A 20,116-nucleotide genomic window follows, 5' to 3' on the forward strand; every position below is an offset into this window, starting at 1 on the left:
ACCGTCTCCTCATTGGCCGGTCGGGCGCGTGCCACTCTCAGCGCCTCCCCCGCGCCTTGTGCGTCCGCCGGTGAAAGGAGTCCCGGCTCCCCACCCTTGTATCTCCCGGCGGGGCGGGCGGCGGAGGGATCCGCAGGAGGCGGTGCTGCGGCCGGCCGGGATCACCTTGACGGGGCGCGGGGGCGGCGCGCAGAGCGGTGGCGGCGCTTGGAGAGGCAGCAGCGGTTCGTGACGCGGCTGAGCGGCGGCAGGTAACGGTGGCCTGAGGGGCGGCCGCGGTGGTACCGCCGTTATCCCCGTTATTCCCGTTAACCGCTGCCGGCAGAGGGGCCCCCTCAGGCGGCGGCTGAAGGGAGGGGGCGCGCGCCCCATGGGACGGTTGGGGGCCGGAGGGGCGCGCGGGGGGCTCGCGGTGCCGAGCACGTGGCCTGCGGCCGCCCCGGCCGCGCGACCCTCCCGAGCATCCCCCGAGACCCCGCGGCGGGGAACGCCCGCCTCGAGCATCCCCCCTCGTGGACCCGCACCGGGAACCGCCCGCGCTGAGCATCCCCCCCACGACCCCGCACCGGGAACCCCCCGCACCTGGGAAACCTCGCTCCGAGCATCCTCCCGCGACCCCACACCGGGCACCGCCCGCTCCGGGCACGGGGAGGCGCGGGGGGGTCGGTCCGTGGAGCCGGGGCCGCGCACGGGGGATGGCCGCGCGGTTACGCGGAGCGCGGGGCTGGGTGGCAGCTCCCGGCTGGGTCCTGCTGGCCGGGCTGTGCCCGCGGAGCCGCCAGAGGCTGAGTCAGAGGCAGCCGGGGCCCGTCCGGCGCCCCCCCCCGCCCGCACTCACGTAAGAGCCGGCGGTTCCCTCGAGCGGCTCTGACTTTAAATCAGTGACCGGCTCGCTGCACTCGCCAGTGATGCTGCAGCCTCTTCCCGCCCCCCCCCCCCCCGCAAAGATAATTAATCTTCCGCCATAATTGTGCCTGCTTAAACGCGTCCAGTTGATTTGGACAGTCTCTTGAACTGCGAAAACTTCTGAAACGTGTTTAAACCCTCTGTGCGGGTCTACTAGGGCATGAATAGGGCTTTTGTCGGCGGACAATGGCAACCTCCCGACTGTCTCCTCAGACTAAGAAAAGTAGAATGCAATCTCTGAAAACCTGCTTTGTCCTGATAAGGGAACTTAGTATCGTCGAGGCCCAGGTTAACAAAAAAATCAGTGTTTTACAGAGGTTTTTGTGATGCTAATGTGTTAACTTTCTTACTGCTGCTCGTCATATCTTGCCTTGGCTCAAAGGTAGGATGACAAAGAGGTTTTTTGGTTACTTAGACACCTCCTGGGACTTGTTGTACAACCAGGAGTGCTTAATTAAAAAAAAAAAAATCACTCCAAAGCGCATAATTTCATGCTCGATATCCCGTTTATAAAGCAGAATTTAGGCTAATTTAGAGAAGTTTGATGGCCCAATGAGCCTGGCTGATGCCGGCGGGTTTCCAGCCCATCGCCGGATTAAGCGAGAGGTTTTTGTGCCGAGGCAGGAAGCGCTGCTGGGAGCCACGTGCTTGAACCGGGGACTTCTGCCTGTGAAACCCTTCCGAGAAACTTCGCTTTCGGTAGATAACCACCCTGGGGAGTCTGCGGCAGCCTGCATTTTTTTGATTACCTACTCCTTTATCTACCAGAAGCTGTAAATATTATTAAAACCTTCCTTGCTGTTAGCCCGCGTGATCCACCACCGGCCTTAATTCCCTTTGCACCCGCCAAGCTGATAATTGAATTTGGTGGGAACAAGACGTTTCCCAGGCCGGACGGAGCACGTGCTGCCCCTTTATCTCCCGTTGTTTTCCCAGGGGAAGATGGAGCCGCAGCATGTGGTGATGGATGGCACGTAGGGAATGGGGCTGCAGTACCGGGGCGCTGCCACGTGCAGCGACCTTCATCCTGGAGTGGGCATGCAGCGCAGGGAGCTACACTTCCACCTGTTTAAATGTTAAAAAAAAGACCCAAAGCTTCCTTTTATCATGTAAAGCAGGTTTTTACAGCTTGCCTGAAGGCAGCCAGGTGCTTTTTGCCGGGCTGAAAGGCTCCTTGTCCTCTGCAAGGTTAAGCCTGTAGGTGTGTCCTACAAATACCCTCGAGATAAGTCTTTCTCCTCACCAAACATCCGATGCTTGTCGCCTCCTCTCCTTATTTTTTTTAGTTAAGCCTACTCTGTGCGTTTGCCTTGCGGGGAGGGCAGCTCTGCTGAGCCAGCAGCACACAGGGAAAGTGCTGCTGTCTCCCGGGCCTGACTTTCCTTTTCCATTGCCTAAAAGCTGGAGAGCGATCCCTTTTGTGGGGCTCTCCTCCCGTGGATCCCCAGCTCGCTGCGGGGGGAAGCTTTGGCCAGCCAGGAGCAGGTGGTGGCTTCTGGGTCCCATCCGGGCTTGCAGAAAAGGAGGGGTGTTTTGGGTGTTTTGGGGTGGCCATTTTGTACTTACGTAACGTCGCGACACCACCTCAGTGCTGTGCTCCCTCCCTCAAGAGGGGATGCCAAGCAGCTGCATTTCTCTGCTGTTGAGTGCCTTTCGCCTCTGGAATGAGCAAAGCTGATGTTTTCGTAATCTTTTTTTGGCAATCTGAAGGCCTGCCTGGTTTCATAACCCTGGCCTAAGCACTAACTCAAACCATTTCTGCCTCTAGCTGAGGGCCCTGGGCATGAGCAGCGTCATTCTGCAGCATCAGAGAGGTTGTGTAAGTGAGGCTGAGCTGTAAATCCAGAACCATCACCCCCCCCAGGAGCCCCCCCCCCCCCCCCTTCCTGCTGCAGTTCCTCCAGGCAGTGACACAGCTCTGCCGGTGTGGCCTGGGGACAGTCCCAGTCCCTGCTGGAGCTTCTACTTCCCGTTGTCACCGGTAACAGACTTGGCCCTGGGTGGGGATTGCCGGGGTGGGGGTTGCTGCTCCCTCTCCTTTCTCCATCCCCAAGGGCACATCTGGAGGTGCTGTGATTTTAGGCTTTCTTGGCTGACCAGTGGGGTGAGCTGGCTGGAATTAGTCACCTGGCACTGCAAAACCAGTCCTGACTTCAAACGGCTCATTCTGGAATATTCAGGAGCTGGGGAGATACCAGACATCATTGAGATGCCCTGCCTGTAGCACAGGCAGCCCAAGTAATAAACTTGGGGATTTAATCATTATTCCTCAAGGAAGGAATTCAGATTTATTCAGTGCTGGAAGCATACAGGCTTTGTAGGGTTTTGCTTACCCCCCTTCTGTGCTCAGCCCAGACTGAGAGCTCTGTTTTCAGGTGTCCTTGAAGTCCTTGCTCCTCTGATTTTAAAAAAAGCAGAGTGGTGGGAAATGCCAGACATTCCTGTTATAAATATAAGACTGGTCATTCCAGTAGAATTCAATTGCTGCTTTGTAAATGTGCTGGGATGGGAGGCCGGAGGGAGCACTAAGAAGTGAATTTTGCTGGTCGTGGGCCCGGCACTGGGGGCAGATGGGTGTTTGGGACACTTTTTGGCTCCTGCGTTTCTGCTCTCGCCCCTGGACAAGGTCATGATGTCTCCAGTTACCTTTTCTGAGCTCACTGAACTGCTGGAAAGTTATGAAGGAGATTCTGACTGGGAAGTGAACTTTTCCTTTCTCTTTATAAAAACTTTAGAGGGCTTAAAGTTGTATTTGCAAATGACTTGAGTGAGTGGGGGATTTCCATGAGGCAGGGAGTTCACCTGGCTATTGTTAGGAACTTCCAAGTCACGCTGCGGGTGCAGTTTCTGTGTCAGGATCCCGTTGTTCCTTATTCCAGTTTCTGTGTCAGGATCCCGTTGTTCCCTATTCCTCGTGTTCCCAGAAGCTGTGCAGACCTGCTGGCCTGTGCGTGGAGGTGATTTCCCAGCAAAGGCTTGTTGGTTTTGGCATCTAGAGAAGCCGGCGCTGCGCTGCAGGTGTCGGAGGATGCAGCAGCAAGTGTTAGAGTGCTGAAACAACAATGTTTCGGGGCTGACCAGAGGGTTTTCCTATAATAAGGAGTCTTCGTTGGGCTTTTCATGTGGGCAGACCTTCGTGTAGTGACTCCAGTGAATCAGCAGCTTCTGGCAGGGCTGAAGGGAAAGAGGCTTTGCCAGGTCAAATTATGGTTTTGTGTGGCCCGGGCGCCCTGTGCCGCATGGCAGCGGCGATGGTGAGTCAGGGCTGGCTGTGCGAGGAGCAGGACGTGAGCTACGTGAGGAAGGGCTGCGGAGCAGGGGAGGAGCCGCTGCGGCACCGGCTGGCTCAGGGCAGGCCGAGAGGGCACGGCTGTCCTTCTCAGCTCTGACAGAGAGTTTGGGCCCATCAGTGCCTCTGTCAGAGCTGAGCCTGCTGAGCTGGTGTGTGCCTCTCACATGCTCGATGAGTTACTGGGGGGCTTTATCTGCATGGAGTGGGCAGAACAAAAACCCTGCTCAGTCCCTGCTCTATCCCAGCCTTTAGCTGAGCCACAACCCACATTTCTACAAGCACATCTTGAAGAAGGCAGCTCATGCCTGCTGTGAATGTCCCCTGCGTGCCCAGGGGATGGAGTTTGAAGTCAGACCAATATTTGAAGCCAAAATGTGTGATCTGTCCATGCCACTAGCCACCACCTTGCATCCCTCCCTTACCAAGGCTTTTGGATTCTCACCTGGGCAGGTCCAAGAAACAAAGAGCTTTTAGTTGCCGCTTCTACCTGAGAACAAAATTACTGCAATTAGAAATGCCTGGGGGCACCAGCACTGCTGGGAAATGAGTGTCCTGCCATCCCAGTGGACAGTTAAGCTTCAGCTCAGCTTCCTCCTGGGGTTATGGGCTGTTCCTGCTGTTGTGGGGATGCTCTAGTCCTGAGGAGCCAAGCAGCCTGAGTTCAGAGAGGTTTTTTAATCCAAATTTTGCAGAAATAACCAGTTTTAAACTTTATGTTGGTTTTCAGCTGCCCTGGTGAGAAGGAGTGCAGGGGGCAGGGGAGACCCGCAGTGTCTTCAGTCGAAGAGTGACTTTGAACGTTTTAAAGAAATCTTCAGTCTTTTACATGTTCTTTGCCAAGGTGTTGTGTTTAATCAACTCAAGTCTGCTTGCTTGTCCAGGCTTAGAGACTGGGGTTTAGGCTTAGGCAGGCTTTGCCACGATTAGGTGCTCTGGGCAGAGGATTGCCCGTGTCCGGGCATGCCGCAGTCACGCCAGTGCCGAGCTGCCCCGGTCCCGGCTGGGATGGGAAGAGCAGTCGAGGCTTGTAGAGGAATGACTGGAGAGCTGGGAGGGAGGAGGCAGAACCTCTGCCTGCGCACTCAAGTGCTTGAATTTTGTTGCGTTGTGTAGCTCCAAGGGAAGACTGGCAATGAAGAGAAGCTATGAAGGGAACATCTGCATAGAAGGCAGGTGAGCTTTGCGTGGTCCATGTGGGGGATGACATGGAAATAGAAATGTGTCTTGCCTGTTAAGACTCTCAAGTAGGAACATCAAGTCTGACCCAGTAGCAGCTTTCTCGTTACCTCCATATTCATCACGTGGGTGTGTTGGTGTCTCTGCTTGCTGGGCAGGTCGGGGTGATTCCCAAACCTGGCACCGCTTTCTTCCCTTCCAGACACAGGAATCGAGCAACCATGTCGAAGCACCATGATGCAGGGACCGCTTTCATCCAGACTCAGCAGCTCCATGCTGCCATGGCAGACACCTTCCTGGAGCACATGTGCCGCCTGGACATCGACTCGGAGCCCACCACCGCCAGGAACACTGGCATCATCTGCACCATTGGTAGGTGATTCCTGGGTAGGGGAGAATTGCAGCAAGAACCCAAACCTGTTAGGGAAATTGTGAGAGGGATCCAGCTTTCATCCCTTGCCAGGGCTGAACTTGTGTGGTGAAGGAACACGACTTTCCCATGTTTGCCTGACCCATGGTACTGCTGGGAGTGATTCCAGTACCCAGGGAAATGGGAATTGCTTGGGTTCTGTGGGCAAGTTAAAACAACCTTTGCTGCTGCAGTGCTGAGCAAGCCTGTATCCGGTTACCTTTTCTCTTCCACATGAAACAGCTTGGTGTGTGTGGGTTACCTCATTATTTTTACAAAGTTAATGTTCAAACTATTTCTTCCTCCTAGGCCCAGCCTCCCGCACCGTGGAGAAGCTGAAGGAAATGATTAAATCTGGAATGAATGTTGCCCGCCTCAACTTCTCTCACGGCACCCATGAGGTAAGGGTGGGGTCTGAGTTCATACAGCCCTGACTGGGCTGTGTGTGTGTCTGCTGCCCCTGTCCCTTATGGAAGAGGGAAATCCAGCTTTATCCAGACCAGCCTTGGTGTGGGAAGGCAAAATAGCTCTGCTTTTGGGGAAAGTACACTGTACATACCGAGCCTGTGTAATTGCTGATAACATTCAGGTGTGTTCTCTGAGCCATTTTGAAAGCAGTTCAGGTTGGTTCCACACCCTTCCCTGCACCAGGAAGCCAGGTAACTGGGATTTGGCACTGTGTGCCAACTGCTTGCCACGAAATACTTCAGTTCTTCCTCATATGCTGCTGTTCACTGCACAAAGAAGCAGCAGAAGCCAAAAACACCTGCCCCTGTTTTGCTGCTGCTGTTTTGCACCTCAGCAGGAGGTCACACTATCAGTTCATCTCACTTCTTGTTTCATTGCTGGGGATTTTGCAAGCAGGTCGTTAGTGAATAACCCTGTCTCAAAAGGGAACCGTTAGTGATTTGATGTAATTACTTTGCCCGGTGGGAAGAATGAACTACTGAGTTTTCTGGCTCACCAGCTGCTCCAGTTGCGTTCCTGGCTCTCAGGAGGGTCCTGGGGCGTGGCGTGGTGACCTTAGAAGAGTAAGGTCAAAAGAAACCAACATTCTCCATGATAGACAAGCCCTTACTGCTATAAATAGCTGAGGTCCTTAGTGATACTGGGAGAGTTGAGGATCCCATTCCAGGTTGCCTTTCTGCTGAGTTTTTTTTTTTTAACCCTGACTCCTTTCCAGCTCTCAAAATGTCACCCAGTAGCAGCTGTAGGTGGCTTTACTTACTGACCCGTAAGCCTCGTAGTGTGTAACAGCTTGGCCTTTCACCCTCACTGGCCTTTAAAGGGCATAAGGCAGTGTCAGAATTGAAACTTAACTGGGGGCAACTGTCAGACCTTGACTAAACACCCTGGGATAGCATCTGTGCAGGGCCTGCAGTTGGGAAATCTGCTTGGAGAAAGTGTGGAGCAACTCTGCCTCCTGGTAGTCAAATCCTGCAGCTGGGTGGCTCTTGGGCCAGGTGACGCATCAGGGAGTTGGTGGCCAGGCTGAAACTGGGAATTTTCACACTGTTACTGCCCAGCAGAGTGGCTGCTGTGGTCTGTGAGCTTGTTGGCTGAGGTTGAGGACAGGGAGTGTGGCTTTGGGTGAGGTCTAATTGCACATTTCAAACAGATGAGGTTGGGTTACTGCAGGCTCTGGTCCAGCTGTCATCTCTTGTGGAGTGGGGCCATCAGCTGTAGCCAGTCCTAAGTTTGTGTCCCCTCTTGGTTTCTCAGAAGCTGCAGTTTCCAGTGAAGCCCCACAGAGTTTTTGTCTGTCACAAGTGCTTCAGTTCTGGTGTCCATCCCAAAGTATTTACTGGGGATTCAACTTTGGCAGAGGTGCTTTGGCACCTACCTGCCACCCTTTTACATAGAGTAAAAATGGCTTTTACTTCCAGCTCTGCCTGCATTCCCATTCTGCATATATAACTCTTCAGGAAGTCAGGCTCAGTCAGTCCTTGATATCAAACTAAAATGGAAAAATCCCAGATGCCTGGGATCAGATAAGTTTAATGGGACCATTCAGGCATGGTTTCTGGTTGCTGTGCTGCATCCCAGGCTGCGGTGCCTGGAAGGGTCAGGGCCGTCTCAGTCCCAGCTCACACACTCAGTCAATAAACTTAATCATTTTCCTGTCCTGGAGTTATCAGGTGTTGGTTATCTCTGGCCAAGGGCATACATGTGAACTTTAGCGCGGCTTTTTCCAGCCTCACCTTCCTGGCACTGGATTATTGCCCCTGAGATACTCAGGTTGGTGTGCAGGGCTCATGTTGAGGGCATGAGTGTCACGAGGCAGACGGATGTTCCAGGTGAAGTCAGATCAAAGGGAGCCAGGTGTTTCAGGAGAGTCAGGTCAAACTCTGTCACTATGGGTACAGAGAGGGGAAAGGGTATTTCTTATCTACAACAGTCTGTCAAGTGTTACACAACTCTTGTAGTTGTAAATAGTTCAGGTTATCTCTTAATGTTGTTTGAACAAGTAAAGTGAACCGATCTGCTGGCCATTCAAAGCACATTTGAGGGATTAGGATGTGATTTTTCCCAGGAAACTGTCCCAAAACTGGCAGCATTAGCAAAATGCTCTTATACATGTGGAGGTTTGGAAGCCAGGTTTGTGGTGCTGCAGCACTGAACTCCTGGTGTGATTGCTTTGGCTTCTGAAATAAAATGTAAATATATACATGGATAACATCCCCTTTGCAAATCCTTTATCACTTGGGGAAATTTCAGCCAAAGAGATAATGAAAGGCTTGTCCACCTGTGGGACTGATTGTGGGTCAGGCTAGAAGTGTGTGTGGGAGTGGGGAATGAAGGGAGTGGGGAATGGCCTCTTCCCTTTGGTGCCCTGAATGGGGGAGGAGCACAGGCACGTGTGAGAGTGGCTTAGCTGTGACGTTCTTCTGCCATCCAGGTGTCTTTCCATGCACACAGTTATCCATCTGATGATGTTCTGCTGTGTTGAATAGACAGGTGTTCAGCAAAACTTTTGGAAATGTGGCTCCTAAAGGCCTGCTGGTTGATAAACCACCTTCAATTGGCGAGCGTGTCTCCTGATGGAAAATCACTTCAGCCAGGCCTCTGGGCTTCTCCTTGAGTTGTCCTTCTGGAATTAGAACTGAGGGCACAGCCAGATAATTTCCAGACTCTACCTTCATGACAGGAAGGCCTTATCCTTATACTCTGGTTTTCTGGAAGCTTAGTCTGGATTAAATTTTGAAGGTAGAACTGAAACTGAGCATCATGTGAAAGCAAAGCTCTCAGCTTGGGCAGTGTCTCAGAATCTTTTCCATAAGCAGTGGAGTAGAAATGGTCTGAACATTCCCATCTCTTTTTCCTTGCCAGTATCATGAGGGCACAATCAAGAACGTGCGAGAAGCCACAGAGAGCTTTGCCTCTGATCCCATCACCTACAGACCTGTGGCTATTGCACTGGACACCAAGGGACCTGAAATCCGAACTGGACTCATTAAGGGAGTAAGTTGCTAATTTTTTATCCCACACTCTTCACCTCATGAGACTAGTTATGCTAAGCTCGTGGCCTTTTCCAAACAAAAAGTGTCCTAGGAAACGAGGTAACACAACACCTACCAAAAGTTTGGATGAACTGCTGCAGGCTGGGAGGTAGTTGTGTGCTGGTTTTTCCTGGTTTTGCTGACACACATTTTGACACCCAGAGTGGCACAGCAGAAGTGGAGCTGAAGAGGGGCTCACCGCTCAAAGTGACCCTGGACGATGCCTTCATGGAGAAGTGCGACGAGAACACGCTGTGGCTGGACTACAAGAATCTCATCAAGGTCGTAGATGTTGGCAGCAAAATCTACGTGGATGACGGTCTGATTTCCTTGCTGGTTAAGGAGAAAGGTGGGTAACAGCCATTCCAGTTATGCCTGCTTGGTTTTTTCTTGGAACATGTTTGTGCTTTCCCTCCAGTAACTGCTTTTTAGCTTGCAGTTGTGTATTAAAGAAAGGAGGATATGGTTCTTGATGCTGTAGTGAGACTTAAAACCAAACCTTCTCTACTTTAAGTGTAGGAATTTTCCAAAAACTAACTTTAGCTGGATTTCCCTGGACTGGCTTCTAAAACTTCTCTTCAAAGGGAGACATGTTGTAGGGCCATACCACAGCTCATGATCAAAGCCTGTTCAGCCAAGCTAATTCATGCTCTTAATGCAGGATTTAACTAGTTCTACAGGCAGACCCTGAGTTTTGTGGTTAGAGACAGAACCTGCTTTAACTGGGAATTTAGAGGCAAGGGTAGTTCCATGATATTCCCTTTATAGTGCTCCCTAAAGCGCTGGAGCCTCTAATCCCTGAGCGTGTATGGACACTGAGGTGAGGCTTTTGAGCTGCTCAGTTTGGTGTAACAGGGCTCCTGTGTGCAGAGGTGCAACCTGGGAGCCTTTTGGGGGGAAGACATTGCCAACCTCCTGCACAAAACAATTGGCATCTTCTCCAAGAACACATAGAAGTTGTTTTAAACCAGTGTGTTGTGTTCCCAAGGGTGGGTTGGGAGCTCGTGTGGTACACAAGTGCTCTGAAGGGACATGCTGTTCTTTCTTATCTTGTGTGTTGCTGTTGGAACTGCTGTTCCCAGGCAGGGGAGGTGGGAGCCAGTAGTGGGAGCTTCCTGGCAAGCACTGACTGTGGGAACACGTGTTTCAGGCAAGGACTATGTCATGACTGAGGTCGAGAACGGCGGGATGCTCGGCAGCAAGAAGGGCGTGAACCTGCCCGGCGCTGCCGTCGACCTGCCCGCCGTCTCTGAAAAGGACATTCAGGACCTCAAATTCGGTGTGGAGCAGAACGTGGATATGGTGTTTGCTTCCTTCATCCGCAAAGCCGCCGACGTCCACGCTGTCAGGAAGGTGCTGGGGGAGAAGGGAAAGAACATCAAGATCATCAGCAAGATCGAGAACCACGAGGGTGTGCGCAGGTGAGCTTTGGGCAGGGGGCACTTCAGGTTTGTCAGACTGAAATAAATCAACTCACACTCCCTTCCTGTAGCTTTAGACAGCTTTGTGTAGCACTGAACGTGTGCTGTGCCTCGGTCTTGGCTTTCTTCCTCCTTCCTTGGCATTGCAGGAACACAAACAGGCCGTGGAAAGGCCGTGTGCTGACGGCACTCTACATCGATGCTCCCTTCCAGGAGAGGAGGACAGAGCAGATGGAAGGGTGCTTTGCAGGACAAATGGGATAACACAGCTCTTGTCTCGCTGTCAGGTTCGATGAGATCATGGAGGCCAGCGATGGCATTATGGTGGCCCGTGGTGACCTGGGAATCGAGATCCCGGCTGAAAAAGTCTTCCTCGCCCAGAAGATGATGATTGGGCGCTGCAACAGGGCTGGCAAACCTATCATCTGTGCCACTCAGGTACTGGAAATACACCATTGGCTCCTCATGGCTGGAATCTGGCCAGGAGGGAACATTGGGAGCTGCCAAGGCTTGGTGGCGTTGATTAGACAGTGAGATGCCAAGAGCAAAGAGGTTTTGCCAATAGCTGAGGAGTTCATGTTGAGGCACTTCTGTGTTTGGGAACCTCCCCAGTGAGGTTACAGGACCTCTTGGGTGCCTGCTGAAGGTTTTACACCTCAAAACATCATGAGATAATGAGCCTTTTGGGCTGACTGAACATATTCTGGGGAAAACTGGCACAATTTGCCTTGGCATCTTGTGGCATCACATCTGTGCCTGATAGGGAAGACTTGCCCAGGCTTCCAGGTGTCTTACAAGATGCACCCACACTGCAGCATCTGAAGGAACTGACTGAAAGATCCATCTCCTTATTCTGGGAGTAGTAGGGATCACATGCAGACAGTTCTCAGGCACTGAGAGAGCTGGTTTCCTGCTGTGCTTGCTCTGCACACAGGCTGTGGAAGCAAACACTGTCCCTGGACAGTAGTCATCAGACAAAATTCTGGATGTACAGTGGCATATGCTCCTTCTTTTGCCTGTATTGCTACTGAAATGCAGCTGGAATGCTGCCTCAGGCAGTGCCCCATGGGATATGAGCGGTGTTTGTGCAGTGGTGAGATCCAGCTGGGGAAAGCTGAGGAAGACAGGAGAGCTGGACAGGCTTGGATGTGTGGAGAAGTGTTAGGAAGAGCTGACCTCATGGAAAGCTGTCCTGTTTTTCACTCTCTTGAGAGTGGATGCTTAGGAAGCTTGTGGAGTTGGCTGTTCTGACTTTATATCCCTGTTTATATTATCTAAAACATTTGAAATACTGTGCTGGATGAAGGTGACTTTATTGGGTCAGACCTTGCTCTTTCTGATTTCTAGATGTAAAAAGCCCAAATTTGGGAATGTATGACTGGATCTGAGCTTCCAAAACTACGTGTAATGCCACACTCTGCTCTAAAGAGCTCTGGGTTCCTTGGACCAAGCCTTATGCTGGAAAGTTTAATAAAAAGTTGGAATGTCGTGTCTGGGATGTTCTGTGATTTAAATTTCCCTGGAAAAAGAATAAATGTATAGTGGGTACAAAACTAAATAGGTTGTTTTCCTTGCTAGTAGATGCTTAAATTCAAAGCTGATTTAGGGACCAGGCACCTCTCTGTTCCATACCCACAGAGAACACTTCTCCCAGAGTTCTTAGGCTGCATCCCACTTTGTGCCCACCCGATCAAGAGCATTGAAGTGCACTAATGAAAAAGCAGCTGCTTCCTTTTGGCAGCATCTCGACCTCTCCGGGTTGCTCTCTTCCAGATGTTGGAGAGCATGATCAAGAAGCCGCGGCCGACGCGCGCCGAGGGCAGCGACGTGGCCAACGCGGTGCTGGACGGCGCAGACTGCATCATGCTGTCCGGGGAGACGGCCAAGGGCGACTACCCTCTGGAGGCCGTGCGCATGCAGCACTTGGTGAGTGCTGCCCTGCCCTGCCCTGCCCTGGGCCGGGCACACGGGGACCAAAATGTGCCCAGCCACCCAAAACTGGCATTTCTCTGCTCACGTTCTGCTGTGGGTGGGTTTTTATCGACCAAATACGGTCCTGAGGGCCTGGCACCGCAGTTTTTGTGCTCCAAACTGTTGTCAGGCAGAGTTGAGAGCTGCTCTGACGTATGAAACTTCCCATTTCTTTTTGCTTAGGACAGGGTAAAGGGGGTTTTGCCATTACCTTGATAGAAGTTTCGTCCACTGTCCTATTACAGTGGCATATTAATGCATTAAACTTCTGCAAGGTCAAGGAGCTGCTTAAGCAGTTTATCTGTAGATAATGAAAGGTTTTGGCTGACTGCAGTGTGGGAGGGGTGGGGGAGGCTCCTGAGGCTGGTTTACAGCACTGCTGCATTCAGCACCTGGTGTGTGCTCATGTTGGGGGGGTTTGTTGCATGAGTACTGACAGCACCATATTTTTACATGCCTGAACTGCCAGAAACCTCTGCTCTGCTTCAAGTTTCAGCTGATAAAAGCCTGATGTCAAGTACCTACAAGCTGCTGCTCCCCAGTTAGCAGTGCTGTGAATCACAGCAGTGATAACTCTCACCAGTTCTAACTCTCACCAGTTTTATTTGCAGTTCAGATTTTATAGATTAATCAACTCAGCCAGTGTTGGTTTGCAGTGTGTTAGCTAAATAACTTTTATCTCAGTATGGAGTGGTGTTTTTTGCATGAGGCAACTGCAAAATATGACTTGATGATGACTGGGCAGTGACTGCTCCTTTCCAGGCCAAATGCTAACAGTTCATCTAAAAGCTTCTCCCTCATTTTCCATCCCTTAAATCACAAGGGTTGACTTCCTACCAAGAGTCGGGAACTTGCTGCAGCAAACCTTACACACCTGGGTTTTCATCCTGGCATTAATTCCTTGGCCTGGGCAGGTTGTGTTGTATCTGTAGCCTGAGTTCAGGACCTGTTGCACCTGCTTCCCTCTTCCTGCAGACCTGGGGATGGTGCTGTTCATTCCACCAGCCCCTGGGGAAACACTGAAGGCTTTAACCCTCAGTGCAGAAATCGAAACACAGATTCCCTTTGTTGAATGTAAGATGTTCCAGGCAGCAAGGTGCCAACTCTGATGGTAGGAGCACGTCCCAGAACAGCCAGGATCTTTCCTCTGAGCTGTTTCCCTTGGTGTTAGTTGAGCCCAGCAATAATGCCCTGAGTAACCACAGCCTGGAGACCTGCAGTATGGCCAGAGCAGGGGGTGTTTCCACCTAAGTGGTAAGCTTCCAAATACTGGGCAGGCTGATTCCTGCTAATGGGAGTGGGCTGCCTTCCCATTCAAGTCCATGATCCACACTGGTCTTCAAACACCACCCTGTCCATGCTGTTTGAGGGGACCAAGGTTTAAACAGCCACTCCATTTCCCTTTCTCCCACCTTCCCTGGTATTTCCAACCATGCACCAACCCTGTATAGCCATTCCTGCATGAGCAGATCCGGCTTTGGGGTGGAGTTAAGGATTGCTGTCCCTCTGCAACCATGCCAAAGCAGACACATGTATTCCCATGTTCCATTACACCTGGGGAACGCAGGCTTCCTGCTAAGCTTGGGTTTGCCCTGTGTGCTACACAGAGCTGCTGCCTTTGTACCAGGGCTGAAGATAAACTGCCTGGCTCCCAGCTCCTGCATTTGGAGTGAATGTTTTGAGGCAAATACTCCCATTTTATCTAAAGCCAGCAGTAACAAACGGCTTGAGGACAAGTTGGCACCAGCCTGCTATTCTGGCCTGCCCCATGTGTCCTGTTATTTTTAGACATAAGATACTTAACTACTTTGGCTTAAACTGATAGCTGTGGAAGGGATAATTCCCAGCATCATAGAAAATAAATCATCAACACTGGAGTAGGAAAATTCTTGACTTTTTAACTCCAAAGCTTTCACTATGATGACATGTTGATCTCTAATTAAACAGGAAATTGTACTTTGTGTAGTGGCTGCTCCCTTTCTGAAATACCTGGATGAAGTTGTCCTTGAACATGGTCACCTTTGCATGCTTTTCTTGTCTCTGCAAGCCTTCTTTATCGGGTTGTCAGGGGCTAATGCAGCCTCCTGAGATGGGAGTTGTCTTTCCCGTGAGTGATTCCCGGGGTGCTGGGATGAGCAGGTTACTGAACCTGTTGCCAATGCTCAGCAGGAACAGAAAGTCCTTAGTTTTGCCTGTGTCCCTCTCATCTGTCACGTCTGGCACTGTACAAACTCCTCAACATCCACATTGTGACAACCCTATAAGGAAGACTTGTTCCTGTTTGTTTCCTTATTACCAGAAGGGAAATTGATATCCCACTTGGAGGTGAAACTTTACTGGCTCTCAACTAAACTAAACCTTTATTGATTCTCAACTTAAACTAAATCTTTATTTGCTCTCAAGTTAAACTAAATCTAACAAAGCTGAGAAGGACCAGTGTCCCACCTTGAGGGCTCATGTTAAAAGTGCATTATTTGCACGTTGGCTCCATGAAGACTGTTACAGCAGAGCTCTGTGGTGTTAGGAGAGGATGAAAGGAAGCCACAGAGATTCTTGAGGAATAACAGGCAGGACTGTGGGCAGGCTGGTAGGTGGCACAAGAGTCTCTCAAGGGAGTCATAAGCAGCTGTAACAAAATAAGTTCTGCCTCTGAGCTGGCTTGCTCTGTTTCTTGAAAAGCAGTCAGTGTTTACCTGCTCTGACAGGACTCCAAAATGCAATGAATAGCCACCTTTGGAATACCTGCCTGGTGACTGGGGCCTGCCATTCACATGATGTGCTGGATGTTAGTCTGGGTTGCATTCAGCAAACTCACAACCTGAGAGCCAAAAAGTTTCACAGCTTGATCCTAATACCCTCTTGCATGCATTACTATGATGATTGGGTAAATTAACGTGATCTCACGTTCCTCTGGTATATCTTTCCTTCTCTTCTTTCCTGTTCTCCTCCTTCCCTTCCCTGGGGGCTGCAGATCGCTCGGGAGGCCGAGGCCGCAATGTTTCATCGTCAGCTCTTCGAGGAGATTTTACGGCTCAATGTTAACAACAGGGACCCTGCCGATGCCATGGCGGCGGGCGCGGTGGAGGCCTCTTTTAAGTGCTTAGCTGCAGCCCTGATAGTCCTGACCGAGTCCGGCAGGTAGGGCTCGGAGAGGGGCTCAGGGCCAGCCCTTTCCATGGCAAAAACACGCTGCGTTCTAACACTGCAGGAATTCAGCCCGTGCTGGCCTTGCGTAACTGCTGTAGGCTGAGCTGACTTGTGCCAGGGAGGGACCCCAGCAGGCAGGAGCAGAGCAAGAGTGCCTGGCAGTTGGCATGAGTGTCACCTGAGTGTGGGCACGGCAGGGCGAGGTGCCACCATTTGGAGAAGAACACCTGGGAAATCAAATGGTTCCTCTCCAGGGATGTGGTGTTGGGGTGGCTGAGTGCCGTGGCGTCACCCCAGCGTGTTGAGCTCAATCTGGGCTCACCATGTGGTGACGGTGTTGCTGTGCCACGTTGTGACAGAGCACCTCGCCCTCCCTGTGCTGCCCGAGTGGTGCTGTGAGTGTTGTCATCCCGAATGCGTGTTGCTCTTATAGATTGCCCGGGAGGCCGAAGCCGCCATCTTTCACAGGCAGTTGTTTGAGGAACTGCGCCGTCTGACCCCCCTCAACTGCGACCCCACCGAGGCCGCTGCTGTTGGCGCTGTGGAAGCGTCCTTCAAGTGCTGCAGCGGGGCCATTATTGTCCTCACCAAGTCTGGAAGGTAGGAGGGGACAGGTTTCCCCAGGTCAAGCCAACTACGTGACAGGGTGGGGGAAGGAGGATCCCAAGAACACGGCCCTGAGAGAGAGGTGGAACCTGGTTCTGGCAGTGACTGGGAGCCTAGGCCTGCCTGCAGTGCTGGTCCCTCGGAGATGGACTCAATCCGTGTGCTCCAGGTTCCTCAGCCTGTCTCTGCCAGCGTGGCACCAGCTCCGAGCCCGGCTTCCTCTTTCTTGCTGCTGTGAGTGGCAGCTCTGCCAGCGGCGCTGGCTGGAAGAGCCAAAGGAAAATAAGTGTTGCAGCTCCAATTCAAACTTCTTGGCAAGAAACCGTCGATGTAACAGTGAGGCAAAAATTCAGTGGATGCAGAATCTATTTTTTTTTTTTTTAATTCAGGGCCTTGGCCTTTCATAGCATCCAAATTACTGGTCCCTTGCTGAATTTTGCAGGCATCAGCCCTGCTTGCCTGAGCCCAAGGAGCAAAGAGGGACTGTGTAGCCCAGGGTTGTTAGGGAAAGGGAAAGCTTTGGAAATTTCCTCTTCCAGGCTTCCTAGTGCCTGTCTGTGAATAATCTCTGCACAGGCAAGTGTCTGGCAGGCACCCAGGTGAGCTCAGTGGCTGCAGGTGAAAGACATGCTGGAGTGATGTAGTTTGGGATTTCTGTCCAGCAGTGGTGACAGCTGCCCAACAGAGACCTGTTCTTCCAGTTGTGGGAAGGCAACTGGAGCCTCATGGATCAGCTCTTCCATCTAGAGGAATCAGGCTGTCCCCTCCCAGTGCATGTCTGACCATAAGTCTCAGGCTGCTTTCTGGAAGAAAATCAGGATTTCTCGCCCTGGATTCGCACCAAAGCAGTAGAGCAGCAGCAGAGGTGTGGTTTTGTGTGCTGGGCATAATCTACCTGAAGACCTGGACCATCAGTAAATCCTTCACCTAAATTTACAGCTTAAAATGATTTGGAGCAGCCACTTTGTGCAGAGGTGAGGGAACCATAAGTGTCAAGTTCTGGTTACCCTCATGCTTCTAAGGTATCTTTGTCCAGGGTTCTAGCCTTACACTTGACCTTTTTAAAGAGATTTTGAACTCTGACTTTTGAATATTTTTAGCTGTGGATTCAGTTAAACCTTTGAGTACGTGGATCTCCTGGAGCTCCTGGGAGGCGACTTGGACAGCGTGGGAAGGATTGTCTGAGAGCTGGGATGTGTGGTTGGGTGCTTGGAGCATCTGCTGCTGCCTGCTATGAGCAGCAAACTGTGTGGCTGAGCTTGGCTCCACTAAACAAGGCTGCAGAAGCGAGTGGAGATGCTGGCATGGCCCTTGGAAAGATGGAGCTGTAGATGCTGTGGCCTTACAGTTTGAATCCCTTTCTGTTTGCAGATGTGTCCAGGGAAAGGGAAGCTGTAGTCCCCACCCAGGGTGTGCTGCTGCTATTTTAAGGCCTCTGTGCCCAACTTCCCAGTATAAATTTTGGGCTCTGTTGCATTTGCTTCCCGTTGGGTGCAGGAGCAGAGCTGTGTGTGGAGCAACCGGCCTGTTTGCTGCTTCAGCAGGTGGCTGGGAGGCAGATGGCTTCCTCTTTGGCACGCTTTGGGGAGCGCTGCTGGCACCAGCTCTTTCCATCCCAGAAACCGGGAGCTCCTCAAAACAGAGGGAACTTGCAGGGACCCCAGTTGAGATGCCAAGGCCTGCTTGGAGAGGCTGGAATAAATGGCACCTCGCCAGTTTAACATAGCAACACAGACAAGGAAAGGCTTGTCTGGGGACCAAAACACCCCAGTGGCATTTGCTGAGCTGGGAGCCAAGGTGGTGTCCGCCCAGTTGCCTAACTGGGAATTTAGCCATGTCAAACTGGTGGGTGAGTGGCTCTTGGCTGCCATCTCCTTGTGGAGATGGTCACCAGGGTGGCCATCCCTCGTGTCCCTGCAGGGGTTCTGGGGAGCCTTTGTGGGTTGCTTGTGCTCCCGCTGGCCATACACAGCGTCCTCTCCGTCCCCTCTGGCGGCAGTGCCGGCACGTGGGGCTCCACCGGGTGTGTTCTCCCCGCAGGTCAGCACACCTGGTGTCGCGGTACCGCCCCCGCGCCCCCATCATCGCCATCACCCGCAACGAGCAGACAGCCCGCCAGGCCCACCTGTACCGCGGCATCTTCCCCGTGCTCTGCAAGGACCCTGCCCAGGACGCCTGGGCCGAGGACGTGGATCTGCGTGTCACCCTGGGAATGAACGTCGGTGAGTGATGGGGGGCCCTGAGCCCCCGGTGGGGCTTTGGGGTGAACGTGGGCTCTGGTGACAGGGAGAGGAACTGGCTGCCTATGTGGTAACTGGATCCCGTTGGGAAACCCGTGGTAGTTGCATGGGCTCAGCAGCATCCGATTGGAAAATGGGGCAGTGGGTTTGTCACAGCTGCCTTAGAAGGGGTTTCTGCAGAAGATCGGGTTGGTTTTAAGGTGGTGAGTGATGGAACTGTGACACTCATCGCTCTGAGAGACAGGGGAAACCTGGAGCAGGGTGACTGTTCTCCAGCCCCTCCAAATCCTACGTTGTGGAATTCCAGGCTCTGTGTTGGCAGAGAACCCTAAAGCAGATGGGTGGACAGCAGGAAGTGGGGGGGATGTCTTGATACGCACCAGGAGCCACGACTGCCATGGGGCAGGCAGCTTTGGTGGCTCAGGGAGCTGGTGACAAGTGGGTGAGGGGCAGGGTGGACCTGGGCTCTGACCCCTCTCTCTTCTCTCCCAGGCAAAGCCCGTGGGTTCTTCAAGAGCGGCGACCTGGTCATTGTGCTGACGGGCTGGCGCCCCGGCTCCGGCTACACCAACACCATGCGTGTGGTGCCCGTTCCCTGAGCACCAGACTCAGCCTTCCCTTCCCCTGCCCACCTCCCTTCCCACCTTCCCTCCCCCTCTCCTCTTGCATTAGACCAGCCATTGCTTGCGCTGTTCTCCTTGTCCCTAGAGTGGATGTAGGTTGCTAAACACCACCCAGTGCAGCAGCAGCAGGGGCAAGAGACCTTAAATCACTAAAAGAAATATACTTGAAGTGTTTAGTTTTTTAAAAAACCTCTCTCCCGTAGTGAAGTCCTGCCTTGATGTGTGTTGGAGTCGGCATAGGAGGTTCCTGGTGACTGTCCTCAGGGTGTAAAATGTCCTTTTCCTGGCCCTGTTCTGGGGGGTTGGGGAAGGAGAGAGGCGATGTGTGGTCAATGGTTCCGCCGGACCCCTCGCTCGAGGCAAGCTGCTACTCACCCCTTCCCATGGGGCCACACACCTCCCCAGGCCCAGTCCGAAGTGAATCCAGCCCCCTCTCCGGTTATTTTGGGCATGGGGGCAGGAGGAGGGTGTTGGCTCCGTGCAAGAGCTTCCCGTGCTCCCCTACAGCGTTGTCTCCTGTGTTAGTCGTGTCCCCCCACCATCCCAGAGTCCCTTCCCCCCTCACCCAGCACTCTGACGGGCCTTGGGGTGGGAGAGCACAACTGTCCATCAATAAAGAGAAGCTGAAGCACCTGCTGGGCTGATCTGCTCACTGGGGGGGGTCTGCAGGGGTTGGGGGCTCTGGTGGAAGGGTCTGAGAGGTCCGGAGGGGTGGGTGGGGTCCAGGGGAGGAGTCAGTTAGGGTTTAGGGGGTCTACAGGGGCTGGGGGCAACAAGGGAGGGGTCATCTGCAGGGGTTGGAAAGCCCGAGGGCGTGGTCTAAGG

General features: G+C 52.5%; 1 protein-coding gene across 4 annotated transcripts; it reads left to right on the plus strand.

The window, feature by feature from the left end:
- Positions 1-67: 67 nt before the first annotated feature.
- On the plus strand, positions 68-19,922 carry PKM (pyruvate kinase M1/2). Of its 4 annotated transcripts, XM_064668611.1 has the most exons (12): positions 137-251; positions 5,312-5,371; positions 5,577-5,746; positions 6,093-6,184; positions 9,114-9,245; positions 9,446-9,632; positions 10,434-10,704; positions 10,992-11,142; positions 12,478-12,630; positions 16,256-16,422; positions 18,469-18,650; positions 19,161-19,922. In XM_064668611.1, exons 2-12 carry the CDS (start codon positions 5,331-5,333, stop codon positions 19,265-19,267), a joined length of 1,653 nt encoding a protein of 550 aa, XP_064524681.1. In that variant the 5' UTR covers positions 137-251; positions 5,312-5,330; the 3' UTR covers positions 19,268-19,922. The 4 variants fall into 4 exon arrangements, with proteins under 4 accessions (XP_064524683.1, XP_064524682.1, XP_064524681.1 ...); XM_064668613.1 differs by lacking the exon at positions 5,312-5,371 and having other exon boundaries at positions 68-251; XM_064668612.1 differs by lacking the exons at positions 5,312-5,371; positions 16,256-16,422 and adding an exon at positions 15,647-15,813 and having other exon boundaries at positions 115-251.
- Positions 19,923-20,116: the final 194 nt, after the last annotated feature.

Source organism: Pseudopipra pipra, chromosome 12, assembly GCF_036250125.1.
Source record: "Pseudopipra pipra isolate bDixPip1 chromosome 12, bDixPip1.hap1, whole genome shotgun sequence".
NCBI classification, from domain to species: Eukaryota; Metazoa; Chordata; class Aves; order Passeriformes; family Pipridae; genus Pseudopipra; species Pseudopipra pipra.

Coding starts and splice junctions, on each gene's coding strand:
- PKM (XM_064668611.1), top strand. CDS start 5,331: ATGAAGAGAAGCTATGAAGGGAACATCTGCATAGAAGGCAG. Junction 11,143..12,477: donor CTATCATCTGTGCCACTCAG/GTACTGGAAATA, acceptor GCTCTCTTCCAG/ATGTTGGAGAGCATGATCAA. Junction 18,651..19,160: donor CACCCTGGGAATGAACGTCG/GTGAGTGATGGG, acceptor CTTCTCTCCCAG/GCAAAGCCCGTGGGTTCTTC.